The 19,117-nt window shown below is 52.6% G+C and overlaps 1 protein-coding gene across 1 annotated transcript in view; it reads left to right on the plus strand.

The window, feature by feature from the left end:
• The first annotated feature begins 11,604 nt into the window (after positions 1-11,604).
• EXT1 (exostosin glycosyltransferase 1) overlaps positions 11,605-19,117 on the plus strand; it is a 182,537-nt gene continuing 175,024 nt past the window's right edge. The window contains exon 1 of the mRNA XM_030490419.1: positions 11,605-12,937. Within this exon, the coding sequence (XP_030346279.1) occupies positions 11,991-12,937 (947 nt within the window). The 5' untranslated portion in view covers positions 11,605-11,990. The remainder of the gene's footprint in view (positions 12,938-19,117) is intronic.

Raw genomic sequence — 19,117 nt, forward strand, 5'->3', positions numbered from 1 at the left:
TTTAGTGGTGGACTTGGCAGTGCTGGGTTTATGGTTGGACTCAATGATCCTAAAGGTCTTTTCCAACCTAAACGATTCTATGGCTCTGTGATGGCATGGCCGCTCTGGGCTGCAGTGGGCTTTTCTCCCAGAATGACTGGAACTGCCGTTGCTTCTGCTGGCAGCAAGCACAGATGTATCAGCGGGCAACGGAGGCAGTAAGCTCCATCCCTGCTGTGCCAGGTGGGAAGGGCCAGCTGCCCACACTGTCCATCTGTCCACATCATGGCTGAGCCTGGGGCTCCCTTCAGCCCAATGTGGGGTTTGAACGAAGATGAGAAAGAAAGAGAAATGTAAAAGAGGCTTGTGGGAACCGTATGATTTTTTCAGCGTGAAAGAGTGTGCTCATGGGCTTCCAAGGGCCGCTGAGAGGGCTGTGTGAAGATGATCATGAATCAGAAGAGAGGAGCACAGAGTATCCTCACTCTTCAGTTTGTAATAACTTGCAGTGACTACAAGCTGGCAAGATGCTTCGAGGGCTGGAGCACCTCTGCTATGAAGACAGGCTGAGAGAGCTGGGGTTGTTCAGCCTTTCAATACTTCGAGGGAGCTTATATGAAAGACAGAGAGACTTTTTACCAGGGTCTGTAGTGACAGAACAAGGGCCAGTGGTTTTAAAATAAAAGAGGGTAGATTTAGATTAGATATAAGGAAGAAATTTTTTTATGATGAGGGCGCTGAGGCCCTGGCACAGGGTGCCCAGAGAAGCTGTGGCTGCCCTATCCCTGGCAGTGTTCAAGGCCAGGTTGGACACAGGGGCTTGGAGCTTCTGAGCAACCTGATCTAGTGCAAGATGTCTCTGCCCGTAGCAGGGGGTTGGACTGGATGATCTTTGAAGGACCCTTCCAACTCAAACTTTTCTGTGGTTCTATGATTTGACTTTTCAGCCCTATATTCTGATTTGGGGGCACTTTCGAAACCTTTCAATCAGCAGCACAACTCCTAAGAGGTCTGGGAAGAAACTTCTGCTCCTTTTCTGGTACCTAGCGCTGAAAATAAAGAACCGCTTGGTGAGATAAGTACCCTCCAAACCCAGGGACTGGTACCTGGGCCAGCCAGTGAAACCAGCAGCCGCAGGGCTTCTCTGAGGGAGCTCACTGCTGAGCAGCAGCTTTCAAACACTAACAGTGATGTTTATCTGCCTTCAGAGAAGCTCACTTCCCTCGTGCATGGACTGTCTGCAAGTCAGGCCCGCTTATCTCTTGATGCAATTGATATGCAAGGCCTGCTGCAGTTTGGTGGTTAATAAAGCCAGAGTAAATGCTGCTGTAAGTATCAGCTGAAGAAGGAAGTGAAACCACAGGGCGCTGCCAGGGGTCCGATGCCAGCACTGTGCAATTGTAGGAATTATGAAAGGGGAATGGAGTCTGTTAACATTTTCCCTCCAATTTCCTATTTCTCTTAACATTCAAGATAGATGAGACACATCTTGCTGTAACTTCAACTCTAACTCAACATGCAGGTCTGGGGGAGTGAGGGGAGAGGCCGGTCTGCTTTTCATGTGTGGAAAAGGAGGCAGGGAAGCAAAATATTTCTGAGGTCCACTCATGGTTCATGGGTATCGCAAACACCACCTTTTCCACTGGTTGAAAGCCACAGATGTGAGGTGCGCACACCCTGAAGGGACCGAGGTCATGCCAATGAACAGAAGCGCTCCCTCTCTACAGCAGCATGGCTCACACAGTCTGGGGAGTCTGGAGAGCAGAGATGAGCTGAGCCCAGCCAAGCCCATCCCAGGCCAGGGATTCTCCACTTCCCTGGCTGAGCTTAAGGAATCTTCTCATTTCCTCAGCAGCTGCTTTGGGTTTACACTCACCACCTACCTATGGAAATAGGAACGGCTACTCACACCCACTTACTCCATGCAGCAGAGCCGGCTGCATGGAGAAGATGGATTACTTTCATCTTCGTGATTCTGTTTTACCTTTTGATGCCCTGGATGTTTATTCCTTTATCATGTATTAATTATTGGCATTCTCTAGGCTTCCTTCTGTCTTAATCTGATTTAAAACAGACATTTGCATTTGAAAAGTAACTAGCATGTATAGCAAATCCTTTCCCTTGGTTTGCTATTAATGCAGCCGTCTTTGATGTATTATATTAATGCTGTTTGCCAGGGGTGAAATTAGCACACCCGCCTATGGAGAGGCACTTCCCTGGTGAACCTGCTGCTTTTACCCACAGGCAAAGCATCTCCCTCCCCTGGTGCAAAACCTGGATCCTGACTGCAGCAGCATGGTCACACCACCACTCCGCTGCCCTTGTGCTATTTCTGGAGGTCCAGAGGCTCTGCATCCTGCCCATGCAAACCCCGACCTGCCGAGCCGTCACTGGGGAAGAGGGAATTAACAGGAGAAGGATTAGACATCTGTTGCAATGGAGGATGTGGGAGCTAAACACATCACAATGCACCAAACCAGGAGCCGAGGGTTGTGCAGGGAATGAGGCAGGTGAGTGCAGAGACGCGTGGTCAGAAGAGGACTGGGCAAGATCAGGATTTGCCTAATGGTCTTCACGAGGGTGAAACTCATGTGTCCTTCAAAACTGTCTAACCTTTCTGTTGCAATTGGGGAATTGGGGGAATAGAATAAATCAATACTGGTTGGTTCAGTACCAGTATTTCCCCAGTTTCTATTTTTTTACATTGTACCACTTGCATAATTTAGGTCTTCTGGGAAGTTGCCTGAGCCTCATTGATCTGTTTAAATTGGTGCAAAGGGCATACAGAGCCACTGCTGTAGCTCACTCGGGTTGGTTTAACTGCAATGATGAATGGTGGGACAGGGTGACCAAAGGTGCAGTGTCAGGCTGGCTGATGTGGCAGTACCTGAGTCGGCTCAAGTCACCAGCCTCAACCCACATGGCTGCTCATACAGCCTTTCCCTCCTCTCTGCTGAGGTCTGGCAGTCAAACTGCATGGAGCAGCCTCTCCTCACCCCATCCAGCACAAAATTCCACATTCCTTGAATGGGGAAGTTCACTCCTGCTGTTGGGACTGGGTGAGAAGCAGTATTTCTGCAGAGCAGGGCTGGGGAGAGAATGGCCTTTGGCAAGAAAGTACAGCTGAGCAGCAGGAGCTGGAAGCCAGGCTCTCCCAGAACAGCATGTCTGATCATGGTGTTAGCTGATTAGGAACAGCTCAAAGTGAATTTGTTTCTTCCTAAATGCCCATGTAGAGTTTTGCACCAGGTTAAGTTGGTTTTAAAAACATGTAAGTTAAATTATTACAACTTCTGACCATGGACGGGACTTAAAGCAGCTTCCAGAGCTCATTTACAAAAGGAGTTGGAAAACTTATTTCAAGTTAACAGCCTACATTACAGTAGTAGTTATTTGAACAGGTGGGGACCGGGGGAAGTAGGAACATTAGTCAAATCGTGAATCATCAGCTAATCAGATTGCCACCCATGTTTGCACCAAAAGAAAAAAACCAGTGCATGAAAATACCACACATCCCCAGCTACAGAACTGACTCAGCAAGGACCCAAACTTCTCTTCGGGTTTGCCAGGGTGAGTGGTTACACTTCCATTTGGTACAGACGGGGTGTCATTCTGGAAACCACCAGAGAGGTTGGCTCTCCTCTGACTCCACCACCTCTGAAGGCTTGGGGCTTCTTTGTACTCTTTGCTCCACACCACATTTCTGCTCCATCCAAGCAGGGATGAGCTTGGGGCCATGCAGTCTTCACATTTACGCGTCGCTAGGTCTGTTCTGCCAGTGATCAGCACTCAGACTTGAGGTTCTTCCCACTGGTGAGCTGGCAAAGCAAGAAGCCCAACACTGGATGTCTCAGGAGGGTACCACAGGACACCCGCAGCCTCTGCCTCCTCCAGGGGTGCTGCAAGCTCTTCTCTCCAGTGCAGGGGGAAAGAAGCGGGTCACAGACCAGTTCCTTGATCCTTCCAAACCCCACGCAAGGGGCTGTGCAGAACCATGCTGTGGCTCAGCTATGCTGGGTGGCAAGGAGTTGAGTTGCTGGAGCGGGTTCAGAGAAGGGCAATGGAGCTGGTGAAGGGCCTGGAGCACAAGTGTGATGAGGAACGGCTGAGGGACCTGGGGTTGTTTAGTCTGGAGAAGAAAACGATCAGGGGGGACCTTATCGCTCTCTACAACTACCCAAAAGGAGGATGGTCAGAGGAGGCGGCTGGTCTCTTTACCCAAGAAACAAATGATAGGACAAGAGGTAACGGCCTCAAGCTGCGGCAGGGGAGGTTTAGATTGGATATTAGGAAAAATTTCGTCACCAAAAGGCTGGTCAGGCATTGGAACAGGCTGCCCAGGGAAGGGGAGTCACCATCCCTGGAAGTGTTCAAACACCGTGTAGATGAGGCCCTCAGTGACATGGTTTAGTGGCAGTCCTGGGATAAAGGTTGGACTTGGTGATCTTAAAGGTCATTTCCAACCTAGTTGATTCTATGATTCTAAGGGCTGCAGCAGGTCTGCACTGCCCATGCACCACAGCGGGGGTTTGCCTTCTCCTGGAGTGCCGTCACTGAGAAGTCCCTGGGGTAAACAAAACATACGGAGATTTAACTGGATTAAAAATAAAATAAAACAGAAACTACACTCTGTTAGTGGAATTCCTCGTGTCTTACACCAGCAAGCAGATAATCAGAAATAAAGTGCTGAGGCTGCTAGCAGATACTTGCCTGTTTGTGTGTGCAGTGGAGAAAAGTGCTTGTTTGGTGCTGATTACAGACTATGGAATAAGAGCAATTTCTTATCCCACCTCCACAGGAGCTATTTAAATAGTTTTACACCCACTTTGAAAGATGCTCAGTTAGAAAGGGAGTAAATCTGGAAGTTATTACTCCTCGAAGGAAGAAGCACCAATAAACAGGCTCTGCTAAGGCTGCTGGTGCTCCTGGGGATAGCACCCACCTAAGAGCCACGGCTCCCACCACCAGCCTGTGAGACACTTGTCACAGGGCAGCCCACAGAGAGAGCACACGCTGCAGGAAGGAGCCCCACGGATCATGCCTGAGGAGCCCCTCGAGCCCGCTCTTTGTCCCAGTGAAGCTACGGGCCAAAGCCCAGCTGGATACATGCAGACGCCTCAACGCACTGCACAGGCCACCTTGTGCTCCCCATCCAGCACAGGAGGGAAGGGAATGGCCAGCGAAATCCAAGGACATGCAAGGCAAAGCAACAGGCAGAGACCTAATTTAAAAAGCCCTTATAAGATCCTGGGGTTAGGGCTGTGCCATGTGCAGTGATTAAATGCCTCCCTTTCCCCTCCTTGGGGATTCCCAGCCACGAACTCACTCACAGAGTGAGCAGCATTTGCCAGCTCTTTCCCAAAACTGGCAGTAGAGATTTAACCCATGGCTCAGCACCTCTGCAGGGCTTTGGCAGAATGCTGCCCACCACTTGGCCACTGTCTCAGCATCCCGTGTCCTGCTCCCTCTTTGCGAACCCTCCTGCCCAGCAGGCTGCTGTGAACCAGGGGTGGGTATTGAGGGAAAAGTTAAGCTCAGGTGGGGAACTGGAGTGCATGGGGAGGGGGGGAAAGACGAGGGGGAGCAGGGACGTGTGAGCCAGGGACCTTGCCGCTGGTCGCTCCCAAGCCATCTGCAACACTGGGCACACGTGAGAGCAGACACAGGCAGACAGGGAGCTTTCCCAATCCCACCGCATTACGTGTCTGTGGATTTCAGGTGCTTCCGAATTCAGCTGCACCCAAAGAGAGACTTTTATGAATTATGCACTAAAAATAGCCACAGAGCACCCAAGTCCTCTAATGAATCTCATACAATGCTACTGCCAGAGCCAGCTACTCGTATTTGTACCCTCTCAGCACAGCCATCCTGCTCTGTAACACAGCATGCTGGGGCCCTGACCCTACAGCGAGTTTCAGGCAAAGCCTTATTTGTCTCTGGCTTTCCCCCAGCAGAGCTCTGCTGTGAGATTAAGATCTTAATATTTATAAGCCTCTGCTTTTACTATCTGTTTAATGTCATGGTAAATCAGGTGCCTACGCTGCTATCCCTCCATTCCACCTGAAACCTCCACCTTCTTAGCAAAGGGCAGTTATGTTTTTCCTTAAAAATAAACTAATTATAAAACCACAGTGATTTTCTCACATTTAAGCAGCCTCTGTAACAACCAATTATTTCTGAGGACACGAGAAGCAGCTGTTGCACTGCTGAAGCTCAAACAGTTACATCTCTGCTATTTGAACGGATAAGAGTTGATATTTTTATTCCCATGTGATATTACCAAGATGTGATAAACAACCATAGCGTTAGTATTAATTTGTGGAGCAAAGATCACTTTAATTTGCTTCAAGCTGAGGAATAATTTTAACAGTATTACCATTCCACAAACAACTATTTGAAAATCTGTTCTGTCTTTCCCTCCTTTTTTCTATTCTTGCTTTTGTTTTTGATAAAGTAATGCAATCCTGGGCAAGGGCTATTTGAAGGCAGAGACTGTTTGTAAGCCAGACTTAGCTCTTTCCAGACTGAGGAGCGGACTTCAAAAAATGCTTTTCAAAGCTCAACCCAGCACTGTTGACTACTGAATAAAAGGTGAGCATTGACTTTGCCTCCCAGGGACCTTCTCAGCTCTCACCAGAAGGTGGGCAAACATCACACAGGAGTTGGTTCCTCTCCTGCGGCCTTCAGGTAAAGACTCTGCTAAAAGCTTTGCTCTTCAATCTGCGTATAATCACCCAAATCAACGTGGGATCTCCGGGTACCTGGCATCTGTGGAAACCGGGCTGCTGTCATTTAGGCTTCTAAATATAGAGCCAAGCCCAGAGCTCCAGGCTGCCGGCTCTGCAAGGTTTTGCTTTATTCTTTGGAAATCCTTGCTGCACTTTGCCGCAGAAAAGTGCATACACAGCACCAAGAATGGTGACTCTTCATCAGGGACTGTAGCGACAGGACAAGGGGTGATGGCTTCAAACTTAAACAGGGGAAGTTCAGGTTAGATATAAGGAAGAAGTTCTTTACTGTGAGGGTGGTGAAGCACTGGTACAGGCTGTCCAAAGAAGTGGTAAATGCTCCATCCCTGGTGGTGTTCAAGGCCAGGCTGGACAGAGCCTTGGGCGACATGGTCTAGTGTGAGGCATCCCTGCCCATGGCAGGGGGTTGGAACTAGGTGATCTTAAGGTCCTTTCCAACCCTAGCCATTCTATGATTCTATAATGGTAGTTTGAGCTAATAAAGCAACAGGGTAACATGTTTTAACTGCACACGTGCCTGCTGCCAAGCCCTTCCAGATATTTTAGCTGCACTGCATTTTTTATGCCACTTTTCTCCCTAGGACCATGACACACTTGACAGTAGCAATAAATCAGCTCTTGTGCTGTCCTATTAGCCAGCAAAGCACTACCAACTCCATTTAGCTGAGAATCTGAGGCCCCCAGGTAACCTAGTAGAGTATTACCCCAGGTAGTTACCTAGAACAAGCCAGTCTCAGGAGGGAAGTCCCACTCCACCCACTGTGGAAGGGTGCTCTCCTGAAAGACACAAGGGTGATTCTAGGTCTCCTACTTGGGTAAACACTTTACGCACAGAGTTACTAGATTTAAAAAAGGGGGTTAGGGGCAGGTGAGCGTATGACAGCATTTTCCCTTATGTTTTGTGTGGATTTCAATCCAAGAATCACGGAATTGTTATTGTCCCTTTCTTCCTTGGCTTGGAAGGGACCTCTGGAGATGCACGTTTTGAGGACTCCTGTAGGCAAAGTAGATGGAGGAACTAACGCCCAGTGGGTTAGCCAAGGACATTACTCTACGGCATCAAAACTAAGGTGCATCCAAGCGTGCAAAGCAGCAGGAAATTTTTCACACACAAAAAGTGGAAGGTACCATGGACTTCATGCTCCCCCAGAGTTAGGCAGCAGGTGACTGAGGAATTAAACTTTGGAGGCACCTAAAGCTACAGCTGGACACCAAGAGCAAGACCCAAAACAAGGAGTCCACACTAATCCACCTCTTTAAGAATCTGGCCCCAAGTGACTTGCCACAAATTGGGCAGGTGTTAAGTTGCAAAGCCAGAAATAGAAAACTGATTCCCTCTCCTGGCCTTTCATTTGAGGGCTTGGACAGATTCCCAGACAACTGCCAGCCGTATGAAGATATAAATTATTTGGAAGAGTGCAAAGGGTAATGGACCAGAGTCAAAAGCCACCTGCAAACTTGCAAACCCTTAGCAGGCACCAGCGGCCAGAGCAAACCTGGGGGCTGTGACTCATGTGTTTGCCACGTGGATATGCTGAAATACCCTTTCACCACCGATTCTTCCTCTTCCCCAGGCAGGATTTCTATTATACACTGGTCTGTGCTCCACCGTCCTCCTGCCTGGTAGCAGATGCAGGCAGATTTATTACAGAGAAAGGTAGGCTTCCACTCCTGGAGCGCTCTGCTGCCAGCGCCTGACTGGGATGTGGAGAACTCTGGTTGAAGATGAAGGCAGGCTGCGAGATTCCTGTTGGCTGCCACGCTGCACACAGGGCCTGAGCAGCAGCAATGAAATAGAGCCAGGCTCATTTCACTCTGTGTGCAGGAACATTACAAGTGGTAGGTGACAGCTGGTTTAGAAAGGTGGCCTTCAAAAAGGCAGCTGATCATCATAGTCCCTCTCCCTGCAGTTAGGAGCATGCACACAACTCCCCAGGTAAGCCTTGCCCATCACAACAGGATCCAGAACTGTATGGAGCAATTGTACCGCAACTCATCGAATCATCATAGAATGTTTAGGTTTGAAAAGGACCTTAAGATCATCTAGTTCCAACCCCCCTGCCATGAGCAGGGACACCTCACACTGACCATGTCACCCAAGTGCTGTCTCACGAGAGCAGAGCAGAGGGGCAGGATCACTTCCTTCGACCTGCTGGTCACACTCCTTTTGATGCAGTCCAGGACATGGTTGGTTTCTGGGCTGCAAGCGCACACTGCAGCCGGCTCATGTTCAGCTTCTCATTGACCAACACCCCTAAGCCCTTCTCCGCAGGGCTGCTCTGAATCACTTCTCAGGAACCCTATGGGTAAAGCCTGGTGGCAGTGATCTGCAGAGGTTTATTTCTCTGTCCTCTAAAATGACACCCTAACTGCCTTTGTCCAGATCCAAATATGTCAAAGCTGAAGTATTCACTGATGCTGTGTAGCGGGCAGCAGCGTGGGTGCCGCAAGCACATGGCAATTCAGCTGGAAACCAAACAGCTTTCACTTCCCTCCTACACTTCTCTGTTGCGGTGAGCAGCACTTTCGTGCCACGGGCTCCCCAGCACCCCATCTTCAAAATCTACAGCAACAGCTACTGTCCTTGGTGCAGGCAGCAGAGCTTACAGGCTTCTTTTTCTGTTTGAAACTGGTCCCCAGAGGCTTAATTTGCAGCCAGTAACGGGATTCCACCTTCCTGCACCTGACAGAAGGTGCTTCTGCGAGCAGCCTTGGTTCACCTTTCAAGAAGCTGACCTCTTTTTTCTTGAACAGCATCCCAGGTTTGTATGTGGGCTGCGACAAATGTTTCAGGACAGGATTACAGGGGGTTAATTAACACATTAATATTTAATCCTGCTTTCCCACTATCAGGTCATTGGCCAAAATTTCTGCCCCCTGGACCCAAATCTATGCCAGCCATAAATACAACTTTCTCCTCAGAATCTGACTTTTTATTACTATTGATAGTCCCAGCTCCTTTCTTCTGCCTCAAGCCCTGGCCTCCTTCCTTCAACAGTCCTCCCTACAATCAAATTATTTGGAAGGGAATTGTCTTCTCTTGGCTCCAGCAACAAGATTAAACTTCATTTACTGGCAATAACATGCCCTTGCATGGTAGGTTCTCACCTCTTTCGCTGAGGAGGCACACTGTCTTCATTCATGTTATCCTTACATTTCTCCCCCTCAACTCTGCAGAAGTTGGAGGGAGAAGAAAGAGGAACGAACACAACAGGAACCACAGCTCACTCGTGGGATGAGCATGGAAAAACACAGGGATGGTGATACTTTTGGCCAAGACAGGGTTTTTGTCACTCAGCTCGTGTGAGACACCTCTGGATCTGGCAGCAGGAGGGCGGGAGGTGGGATTGCAGCCGGGGGAAGGTGAATGTGCTACAGCTTTAATGCTGGAAAGGAGCAGCAGGGAAAGCACATTGGCAGAGGCTTTAGCACCGGATAGTTTCTTGACATCCAGGGTCTTGTGCAATCAGCTTTAAGACCATCCCATTCAATTTCCCCGCTATTACTTGCTGAGCTGGCAGGACTGAAACATGAACACCTATGCGCGGTGCCATGACCCCTTCCAGCGCCGGGTGTGCCGGAGCAAGCCGGGGCTCCCCGCTGCGCCCGCCACCCCTCCGCTCACCGTACCGGGCAGCCTGCCGGGGGAAGAAGGGTCTCCCACGGACCTAGACTGCTGGCGGCTGAACCGAACGCCAAGGAGCGGATGATACAAAGCACAAACACGTAGCTGCAGGGGTGGTTGGGTGCTCGGGCAGCTCCCTGCACGCCCCTCAGCATTTTCTCAGTGTCTGCCAGCCCCAAGTATCCACCTCCGGGGCACGCAGGGCCTCCTCCCCAGGGATGCCAACCACATCGAACCGCGGCCAGGGAGCGCTGGGTGCCCTGGGCTTGGCGGCAGCTGCCGCGCAGGCAGCGGAGCCACGTCCTTCCCTCTCCTCCGCCTTCCCCACCGGCAGCCGGGAGGGCAGCCCCTGCCGCGGCGCTGCCTGCACCGTGCAGGGCGCTTGTTCGCAGGCAGTATTGAGGTTATTGGGTCTCTCCCCGCGTTCGGCAGCCGGGTCTGCGTCCCCGCCACGCTCCCAGCGCAGCCGTTCCCCAGGGCGGTTCCAGCACGGCGGCGCCGCGCCCGGCAGGGGGCAGCAGCGGCGGCGGCACCGGCACAGAGCCGGGGTACCCCGGCCGGGGGGCGCGGGCTGCACCGGGAGGGGGAGCCGGGAGGGAGACGAAGACAGACCCCCAGGGGCCAGACAGGCCTCAGCGGGTGTGAGCACAGGGGGTGCGCGGCGCAGCGGCGCCATTGCCGCCGGACGGGACCCCCCCCTCGGTACCGATCCCCCCCGCCCCGGTAACGGCGGCCGCACCGGCGGCGCCCCCCCACCCCGCTCCCGCCGCGTTATGAATGGGTGCAGCGGAAGCCCCGCCCCCCCGGACGTGACGCCCCGCCAATGGGGGCGCGGGGCTGCGTGGCTGGATGAGGTCAGCGCGGCGGGGCCGGGGCGGGGGCGGTGCGCGGGGGGCCGGGTGAGGCGGGGGTCGCGGCCCGCGGGCGGGCGGAGCGGGGCCGGGCCGGGCGGGCAGCGCGGGGCGCGGCGCTGCTGCGGCGGCCGCGGCCCGGGGGAGGCGGGGAACGGAGGAGGGGCGAGGAGGAGGAGGAGAGGGAGGAGGGTCCTCGCCGCCGCCGCCGCTCCGTCCCGGGGGCCATTCAGCGGGGAGCGCGGCGAGGAGCGAGCGGCGCCGGGGGGCCGGGCGGGGAAGGTTGGGGCGGGGGGGGCGCAGCGCCGGGCGATGCAGGGCTTCGTCAGGCTGCGGCGCGGCGGCCGCGGGCTGTGAGCCGGCGGGGGCCGCGCTGGGCCGGGCCGTGCCGGGCTGGGCTGGGCTGGCGGCGCGGGGAGGGGAGGGGCGGGCGGGAGCGTGGCGGAGGAGAGGGCAGGCAGCGGCGGGAAGGCGGGAGCGGGGCTGCCCCGGTGCCCGCCCCGCGCGGGGGGCCGGCCCCTGAGTGCATGCGGGGCGCCCCGCCGGGCCGCCGCCGGCCCGCCGCCGCCCGCCGCCCCTGAGAGACCGGCGGGGAGAAAGTTGCGGCGGTCGCCCACATGCGCGGCCCCGGCCGGCGGCTTGGGGAACGGCGCCGAGCGGAGGTGGGCGAAGAGAGTTTGAAGCGCTCGCCGGCGGGAAGATGGCGGAGCGGAGCTGAGAGCGGCGCCCGGCGAGCTCGGGGCGCCCCCGCCTTCCTCCGCAGCCCCCCGGACCCCCGCCGGACACATGCAGGCCAAAAAACGCTACCTGACGCTGCTCTCTGCCGGCACCTGTCTCGTCCTGCTGCTCTACCTGGGAGGCGTGTGGCTGCGGGCGGCACGGCGAACGCCGCCCGGTAGCCGGCATGGCCCGCGCCCCGGCGCCGAGCGGCCCTGGCCCCGCTTCCCCGACGCCCTGCGGCCCTTCGCACCGGCCGAGCGGCCGGGCCCCGAGGGCGGCGGCGGGCGCGTCTCCCCTCGGCAGCGGCGGGACGCCAGCGCCGGCCTCTACCGCGGGCGCCGCTGCCGCATGGAGTCCTGCTTCGACTTCTCCCAGTGCCGGAAAAACGGCTTCAAGGTCTACGTGTACCCGCAGCAGAAGGGGGAGAAGATCGCCGAGAGCTACCAGAACGTCCTGGCCGCCATCGAGGGCTCCCGCTTCTACACCTCCGACCCCGGGCAGGCCTGCCTCTTCGTCCTCAGCCTGGACACGCTGGACCGGGACCAGCTCTCCCCCCAGTACGTCCACAACCTGCGCTCCAAGGTGCAGAGCCTCCACCTGTGGAACAACGGCAGAAACCACCTGATTTTTAATTTATACTCCGGCACCTGGCCCGACTACACCGAGGATGTAGGGTTCGACATCGGCCAGGCCATGCTGGCCAAAGCCAGCATCAGTACTGAAAACTTCAGACCCAACTTTGACGTTTCTATCCCGCTCTTTTCTAAGGATCATCCTAGGACAGGAGGGGAGAAGGGATTTTTGAGGTTTAACACCATCCCTCCTCTCAGGAAGTACATGTTGGTATTCAAGGGGAAAAGGTACCTGACGGGGATAGGGTCAGACACCAGGAATGCCTTATATCACGTCCATAACGGTGAGGATGTTGTCCTCTTGACCACCTGCAAGCATGGCAAAGACTGGCAAAAGCACAAGGATTCGCGCTGTGATCGAGACAACGCCGAGTATGAAAAGTAAGTGAGCGGTGCCCCTTCCCTGTGCGAGCGTCCCCGGCGCTCGCCAGCGTGCCTGGCTCTGCAGGCAGCCCTGGCTGCTGGGCAGATGTGAGCAGATGTGTGCCGGCACGCTGATAGCGGCCAGAGCAAAGTCTCGGTTTCTCCTTTGGGCGGGTCGGTGCCTGGCTTGGTGCTGCGTTGGCCGGGGAGGTGGCAGGGAGGTGTTGAAGGGCAGTGCCGCGTCCCACAGCCCTGGCGTTGCTTGCCTGGGTACCGATGACCTGCATGCACAGCCCTGGCCAGCGACAGAGGTGCTGCTGGAGGATGCTCCGGCATTTGGCCCTGCCGTTCATACCCCCGGTGCCTCTTGGGGTGGGTGCCCTGTGCCTTCGCTGCCCCAAGACAAAGTTTGTACGAGTCGTCAGCCCTTTTCAGTGTGTGTGTGAGCCTGGCTCTGTGGTGGGTTAGCTGCTGAGGGTGATTGCTGGGGATGCTCTCTCCACAAAACACTGCTTGGTGTCTGGCCGGTGTCTGTGTATCTCCACAGTAACTTGCCTTGCCGTCTTTTTCCTCTCGGTTCAAAGCGGCACAGCATCAGTAAAGAAAGGAGGAAAAAGAAAAGCCGGCTGTGTTCGCGTCCGGTGTCTGAGTTTCTGATTTTTACGTGTGAGAGGATACACTGGCAGCGCAGTGTGTTTTCTGTGGCTGCTTGGTTTCTTGGTTGAGGCTTTCCCTCATTTTTATTTTTCTTTGTTAGCAGTGGCACTGTGTAGCCAAATTTTGTGCCGCTGTGGTGCTGCCCTTGTCTTCCAGTCTGCTTTTCAGGTTTGTATATGTAGCTGCCGGGAAAATCGCTTCCTGGGAATTACCTCCAGGACTGCGCTGCTGACTAAGCCGTTTGCAACTGATTAGTTCATTTAAATGCCGACCACCGCTCCATTCGCTGCAGAGTAGGTGTCCGCAGATGAAGTTTCTCGCATGAGAATGTTTCCGTGTAACCGGAATTAGGCACTGAATCAAACCAGACCAGCCGTACGGTGCTGAGTAGCGTGCGGTGGAGCTGCACCGAGAGCTGCCAGCGGCTGGAGGGGTTTGCGATGCACAGAGGAACGTGGGTGGAAAAATACTCCTGGGGAGCAGCCGGGAAGAAACTACGGTGGCATTAATGCTGATCAGTATTTCCAGCCGGCTGCCTGTTTCTCCACCGAAACTATCCACAGGGGGTTGGGAGAGACTGGGAAGGTCAGCACCGCAACACCGGGAAGCCTGCATGTGCCTGGGGGAACTGTGCTCACCCGCCGGTGAGGGTGTAAATCTGCCGCAGAGGGGGAGGAAACAGCAGTGCCAATACCTGGGGGGCTTTAATCCCATTCTCTCTCAGAAAACTGATGGGTGAGTGGTGAAATGATGCGCATGTGGAAGAGATACAGCGGCAGTACTGAGTGATTACTAGAGATATGAAGCTAAGCTCATGTTATTCGTGACCTGAGAGTCCCTTTGGCTTGTGATCTCGTTTAGGGAATTTTTTTTTTGGGGGGAGAAGTGAGACCTGATAATTGTAGCCTTGCAGCCTCTGCTGGCTTTTGGCATGGGTCTCAGTTATTGAAGCTAATTTACAGATAGGAAAAGTCCTGGTCATTTGCTGCATTGTACAGCATGTGTGCTGTCGAGTTGTCATAAAACCATACCTGCCTGTGGTTTGACGTGAGCAGGGCCATATTCAGTTTTTGTTACAGCTATGCCATTTGATCTAATAAAAGATAGACCTCGCCCCGTAAGTTCTGCCCCTCCAAAAGTGTCTTTGCCACTTATTTTGTAGTGAGGGGTGTATATAACAACCCTTGGGGGATATGGAAGCATGAACTGGTACACTGTGCTGTTCATACAAAATCCATACATGCTGTTGTGATGCGGCTCTGTCTGGGGTTGTGTATGGGGGCTTCAGCATTTGTTGCAATGCTGCTGTTAAAGACAGGAAGTAAAAGAAAAGATGATTATGAGAAAATTACTCCAAGAATTGAGGCAAACTGAGCCTGTGGTTGGGGCACTGAGATGGACGGGCTCGCTCTGGTGAAGAACTGCAAATGCTGAAGCTCTTTAACCCTGCATCCTGCCTGGGCGAGCGCACCTGCCAGAGCGTGCTGCTGCCCCTTCTTTCGCACTCCTGCTCTGGTGCCGACTCACAGCAAAGTATGCCATCTGCTGATCTCCCAGCTCGGCGTTCTCGGGCTCTCCTGTGCGAACGTGGACCACGCCTGGCGCTCCGCTCCCTTCATAAAATCCAACGAGGTCGCATCCCCAGGGTAGCGTAACAGCAGTCAGCCGGGTGAAATGCTTCTGTGCCGATGTGTAAACCAGGTGTGAAAGCTGTAGGAGGGACTCTGCTATTCACCCCACCTAAAGCAGCATCCGATCGTGAATGAGGCTGTAGTGCTTAGGAAAGAAGTGTCTCTAAAGATAGCTAGGCCTTGAAAACTGCACACAGAGCTGCTCTCTTGAGGCTTTTGGGGCTTGGATTTAATAATGCGTCCTCAAGGTTTTAATCAAAAAGAAGAAAAACATGTTCGCCAGGATGGGTACATTTGCATATCCCTATAGAGTTTGCAAAGTCACATATTGCGCTCTTGTGCGCCCGTTTTCCCATCCTCTGCCGTGACACTTGCACTGTTTCACCTCACGTGGAGGACAGGAGCATGGGTGCCCTGGCCGTGGGGAGCTGGCCCCCAGATACTGGTCCTTGCCAGGGTGAAATACGAGTGATCAGCTCTAGGTAGAGGCCTTGCCAAGCCGGGTGAATCAGGCAACCAGATTTTAAAGCCTGGTAATCTCTTGTCAGCAGGGTGTAGTGTTAGTTGAGTTACACTTGGTGCCAGTGCACATTACAAGTTACTTGTGATGGGGTTTCATCTCAGGCACAGTATTCGGTGTTGGGTTCGAGCAAGGTCCACCTGTCTGCAGGATGTGTTTCCTCTCAAGCAGGAAAATAAGCCAAGAAAGGTGACTTCTTGACCTGTGGAAAAATGTGTGGAGTGTCTCGTTTCATTTGGGGGAAGGAGGGATGGGCTTGTGCATGTTTGACTCTGTCTCCCTCAATTGTATTGAAAGATCCGTCTCTATGTTCCAGCTAATTAGTTTGCACCCCAGTTATGCCTCTCAGCAGATAAAGCTGATACAGACTAAAATGAATTGCGTTATGATTAGACTGCTAGCAAACAGGATATAAAGGAAAACAAAGAAACCTCTGCTTTCTTTACAAGCTGGGCTTTCTGAATTCCTCCATGGTAGGGTTTCAGCGTCAGGCTTTCTGTTTCACAAAGGGTTAAGTGAATAAACAGTGCTGCTGCTGAAGTTTGAAGACAGCCTCTTAAATATTTAATGACAGTCTAAATATATACATATGTACAATGTGTTTTAAACAAAGGCAGAATTCATGTACAGGCTTAACTGGTTCCAAATAATTACTTTTTGGAAGGTAATATAAACAATTATGGATAGGGAAAGAAATGGAGGAATGCGTTGTTCTAGTAAAGCCAGATGCAGGAGAGAGATTTGCACTGAAATGCGGATCTTTCTAGGAAAGTAAGTAAGGTCTGCGATGTATCTCCTGATCTGCAACCACTGTGCTCTTGGAAGATGGAGAGAAGTAGCAGTGATAGTATCCAAAAACATAAGGTCTTGTCAAAAGCCCATTCGAGGAGGCTTTTTCCTCATATCTCTGCAGGATAGCTAAAGTTAATGATGGTGGTGAAACAAAGAGGGAAAAACAAATACTGAAGAGGGTTGAAGAAAAAAGGATGCAGAAGGGGAAGTGAGCAAAAAATGTATTCTTGGAGAAATGTGAGTTTATAGTGGAGGACAACTAGTGTAGCAAGGTGTTCTTTATAGACTCGAGTTCTTCGACCAGTCAGTGCTCAAAAAGCCTGTATGATCAAGGTTGAGCTGAGAAAGGCAGGGAAAGCACGCAGGACCTCACGAGGTGGGACTAGTTCTGCAAGAGGAGGTTGGAGGCATGTTGTTGAGGAGGAGCCTGCGGAAGGAGCTGTGCACAGAGCTACCTGGGGCTGCTGGGTGCTGGCAGAAGCAGCATGACTGCATGCCTGTGCCTGCGAGACATCTCTGCAGGGCACACGGTAGCACTGAGCAGGGCCGTGGATGTACTTTTACAGGTGAAAATATCCATGTAAACGTTTTCATTGATCCCTGGTACCCGGTAGGTTTACGTGGTGTGCGCTACACTGGTGCAACACATGTCAATTACGGCTGAACCTCCGACCCAGGGAAATGCTGTCCTGAGCAAAGGTTACCGTCGTGCAATAAGCACAGAGGGGGGAAAAGCAGCAACTTTTAGTTTCGCTTCCTTCCCACCAGGGACAAAATACACATGTAAAAAAAGAAGTGGTAGAAGTAGACCCTTGGGATGACTTTGCCACTCATGAGACCGGCATGAAAATGTGAAGTAAGGCTTAGGCACACCCATGCAACATGTGATGATAATCTGGAGGCAGCATACGCATGTATGTGCATGTTGTGAACAAAGGTGAAATTCCTGTATTTTCAACATGCTGAGCTTCAGTGTATTGGATTGAAATACAAATACAAATGCCACACTTGATCACTTACTGGGTTGTCTTCAGAATTGTTTAAAAGCCTTCACAGTTCAGCTCCTTTGCAGCTATTTAGGATGGGGCTGAGAAATCACCCAGGTTCAGGGTGGCTGTTGTCCAGGACATGAACTGAGGTGGGAACCATCATCTTGTGTATCACCAGCCTGCTTCGGGAGCTTGGATGAAGCTCAAGAACTACTAAGAGAGCTTGGGCATTTTCCCAGAGTATCTAGGCTCCTGTGGAGACCTATCCCCACCAGGCTGCTTTTTTATTTTAATATCAATTTTCAAGAAACTGGAAATTTGCCTGTTTTACAGTGTGTTTGTTCCAAAGTGCAGAAAGCAGGTAAATAACAAAGCTTTACTGTACATCTGAGAAATAGGGATTTGCTCTGTCGTGTTCCTCCTCCTGCTCTCTGTATTGTGAAGTGTCCTTATGTGCCTGTTGGTGCTGATTTAATGTGAGCAGCGCCCTGGTGGGGTAGGAGCTTCCACCTGGGAGGCTCGGCGCTGATGCCCTGGCAGGAGCTGGGAGCAGGGTCTGCAGGGTGCACCCCTGCGCTCACCAGCGATGCACTCCTCAGCCTGGCTGTTAGCACCAGGCTCTTCCTTTTTGGAAAAGGGGTGGAATAGGGTGGATGCATCTACCAGGTGTGATGGTAGATGAGCATGTTTCCCATGTAAGTGGTGCTGAGCACCGCAGCGTGTGTGGCCGGGTGTGTAGGGTCAGGCACCGGCAGAGGAGCCCACCCTGCCCGCGGGCCTTAAACCAGGCGCCCTCCTAACCTCAAGTAATTACTTTTTCTTGTGGGGCAAGTTATTACTATAATTGCTTGCCCCAGGCTTTTCTGTGTCTTTCTGTGAAGCATCTCCTAGGAGGCTCTGTGGTGACAGAGCATTACAGTAGATGGCTGATCTGGTCCAGGTGTCTTCTGTATGCAGAAACGTAGGTGAACACTTCTTTCACAGCTGGAGGGGCTCTGCTTTTATTTTTGCTGCCTAGGAAAATTGTTCTAGGGTAAGTTATTGATGAATAATTATCACTGAAGGGCTGCTTGGCGATAGGACAGAACTCAAACTCCCAAATGATCCAAGTTATGATTTTGAGCAGAATTAATCCTGAAGTGGGTAGTTTGAAGGGTTTGTTGAACCCAGATCAGAACTGAGCTAAAAGTAATGCTTCCAGCTACCTGTTTGGGCAGGATGAAGCCCTGCTGTGCCCCCAGTGAGGTGCCCTCAGCAAGAAGGTGCTGCAGAGCATTCCACGGTGCCCCGTCTTCTCAGCCTCCCTGGCTGGGTGGTTCACAGGGCAAACCCCGATTGTGCAGGACTTTCTGTACCAGCAAAGGTGAGCTTCACTGAAACTGCTCCTGCGGGAGAGGGATGGCTCAATTTGGGCTTCTCCTGGGTGCTTGTGTGCTGCTGCTTGCTGTTCCCTTACGCAGCGAGGCTGTTCCCAGCTGTGGACCTCTTTGCATCCGTGCAGCTCTGAAGCGGTGCATCTCCCTGGGTGGATGGGATCGTTGTTTCAGCTCAAGACAAACCCCAAATCCGAGTGAAAAATGCTGCTGGTTTGACTCTGCTGGAAATAATC

The sequence above is a fragment of the Strigops habroptila genome, chromosome 1 (genome assembly GCF_004027225.2).
Source record: "Strigops habroptila isolate Jane chromosome 1, bStrHab1.2.pri, whole genome shotgun sequence".
In the NCBI taxonomy this organism is placed as follows: Eukaryota; Metazoa; Chordata; class Aves; order Psittaciformes; family Psittacidae; genus Strigops; species Strigops habroptila.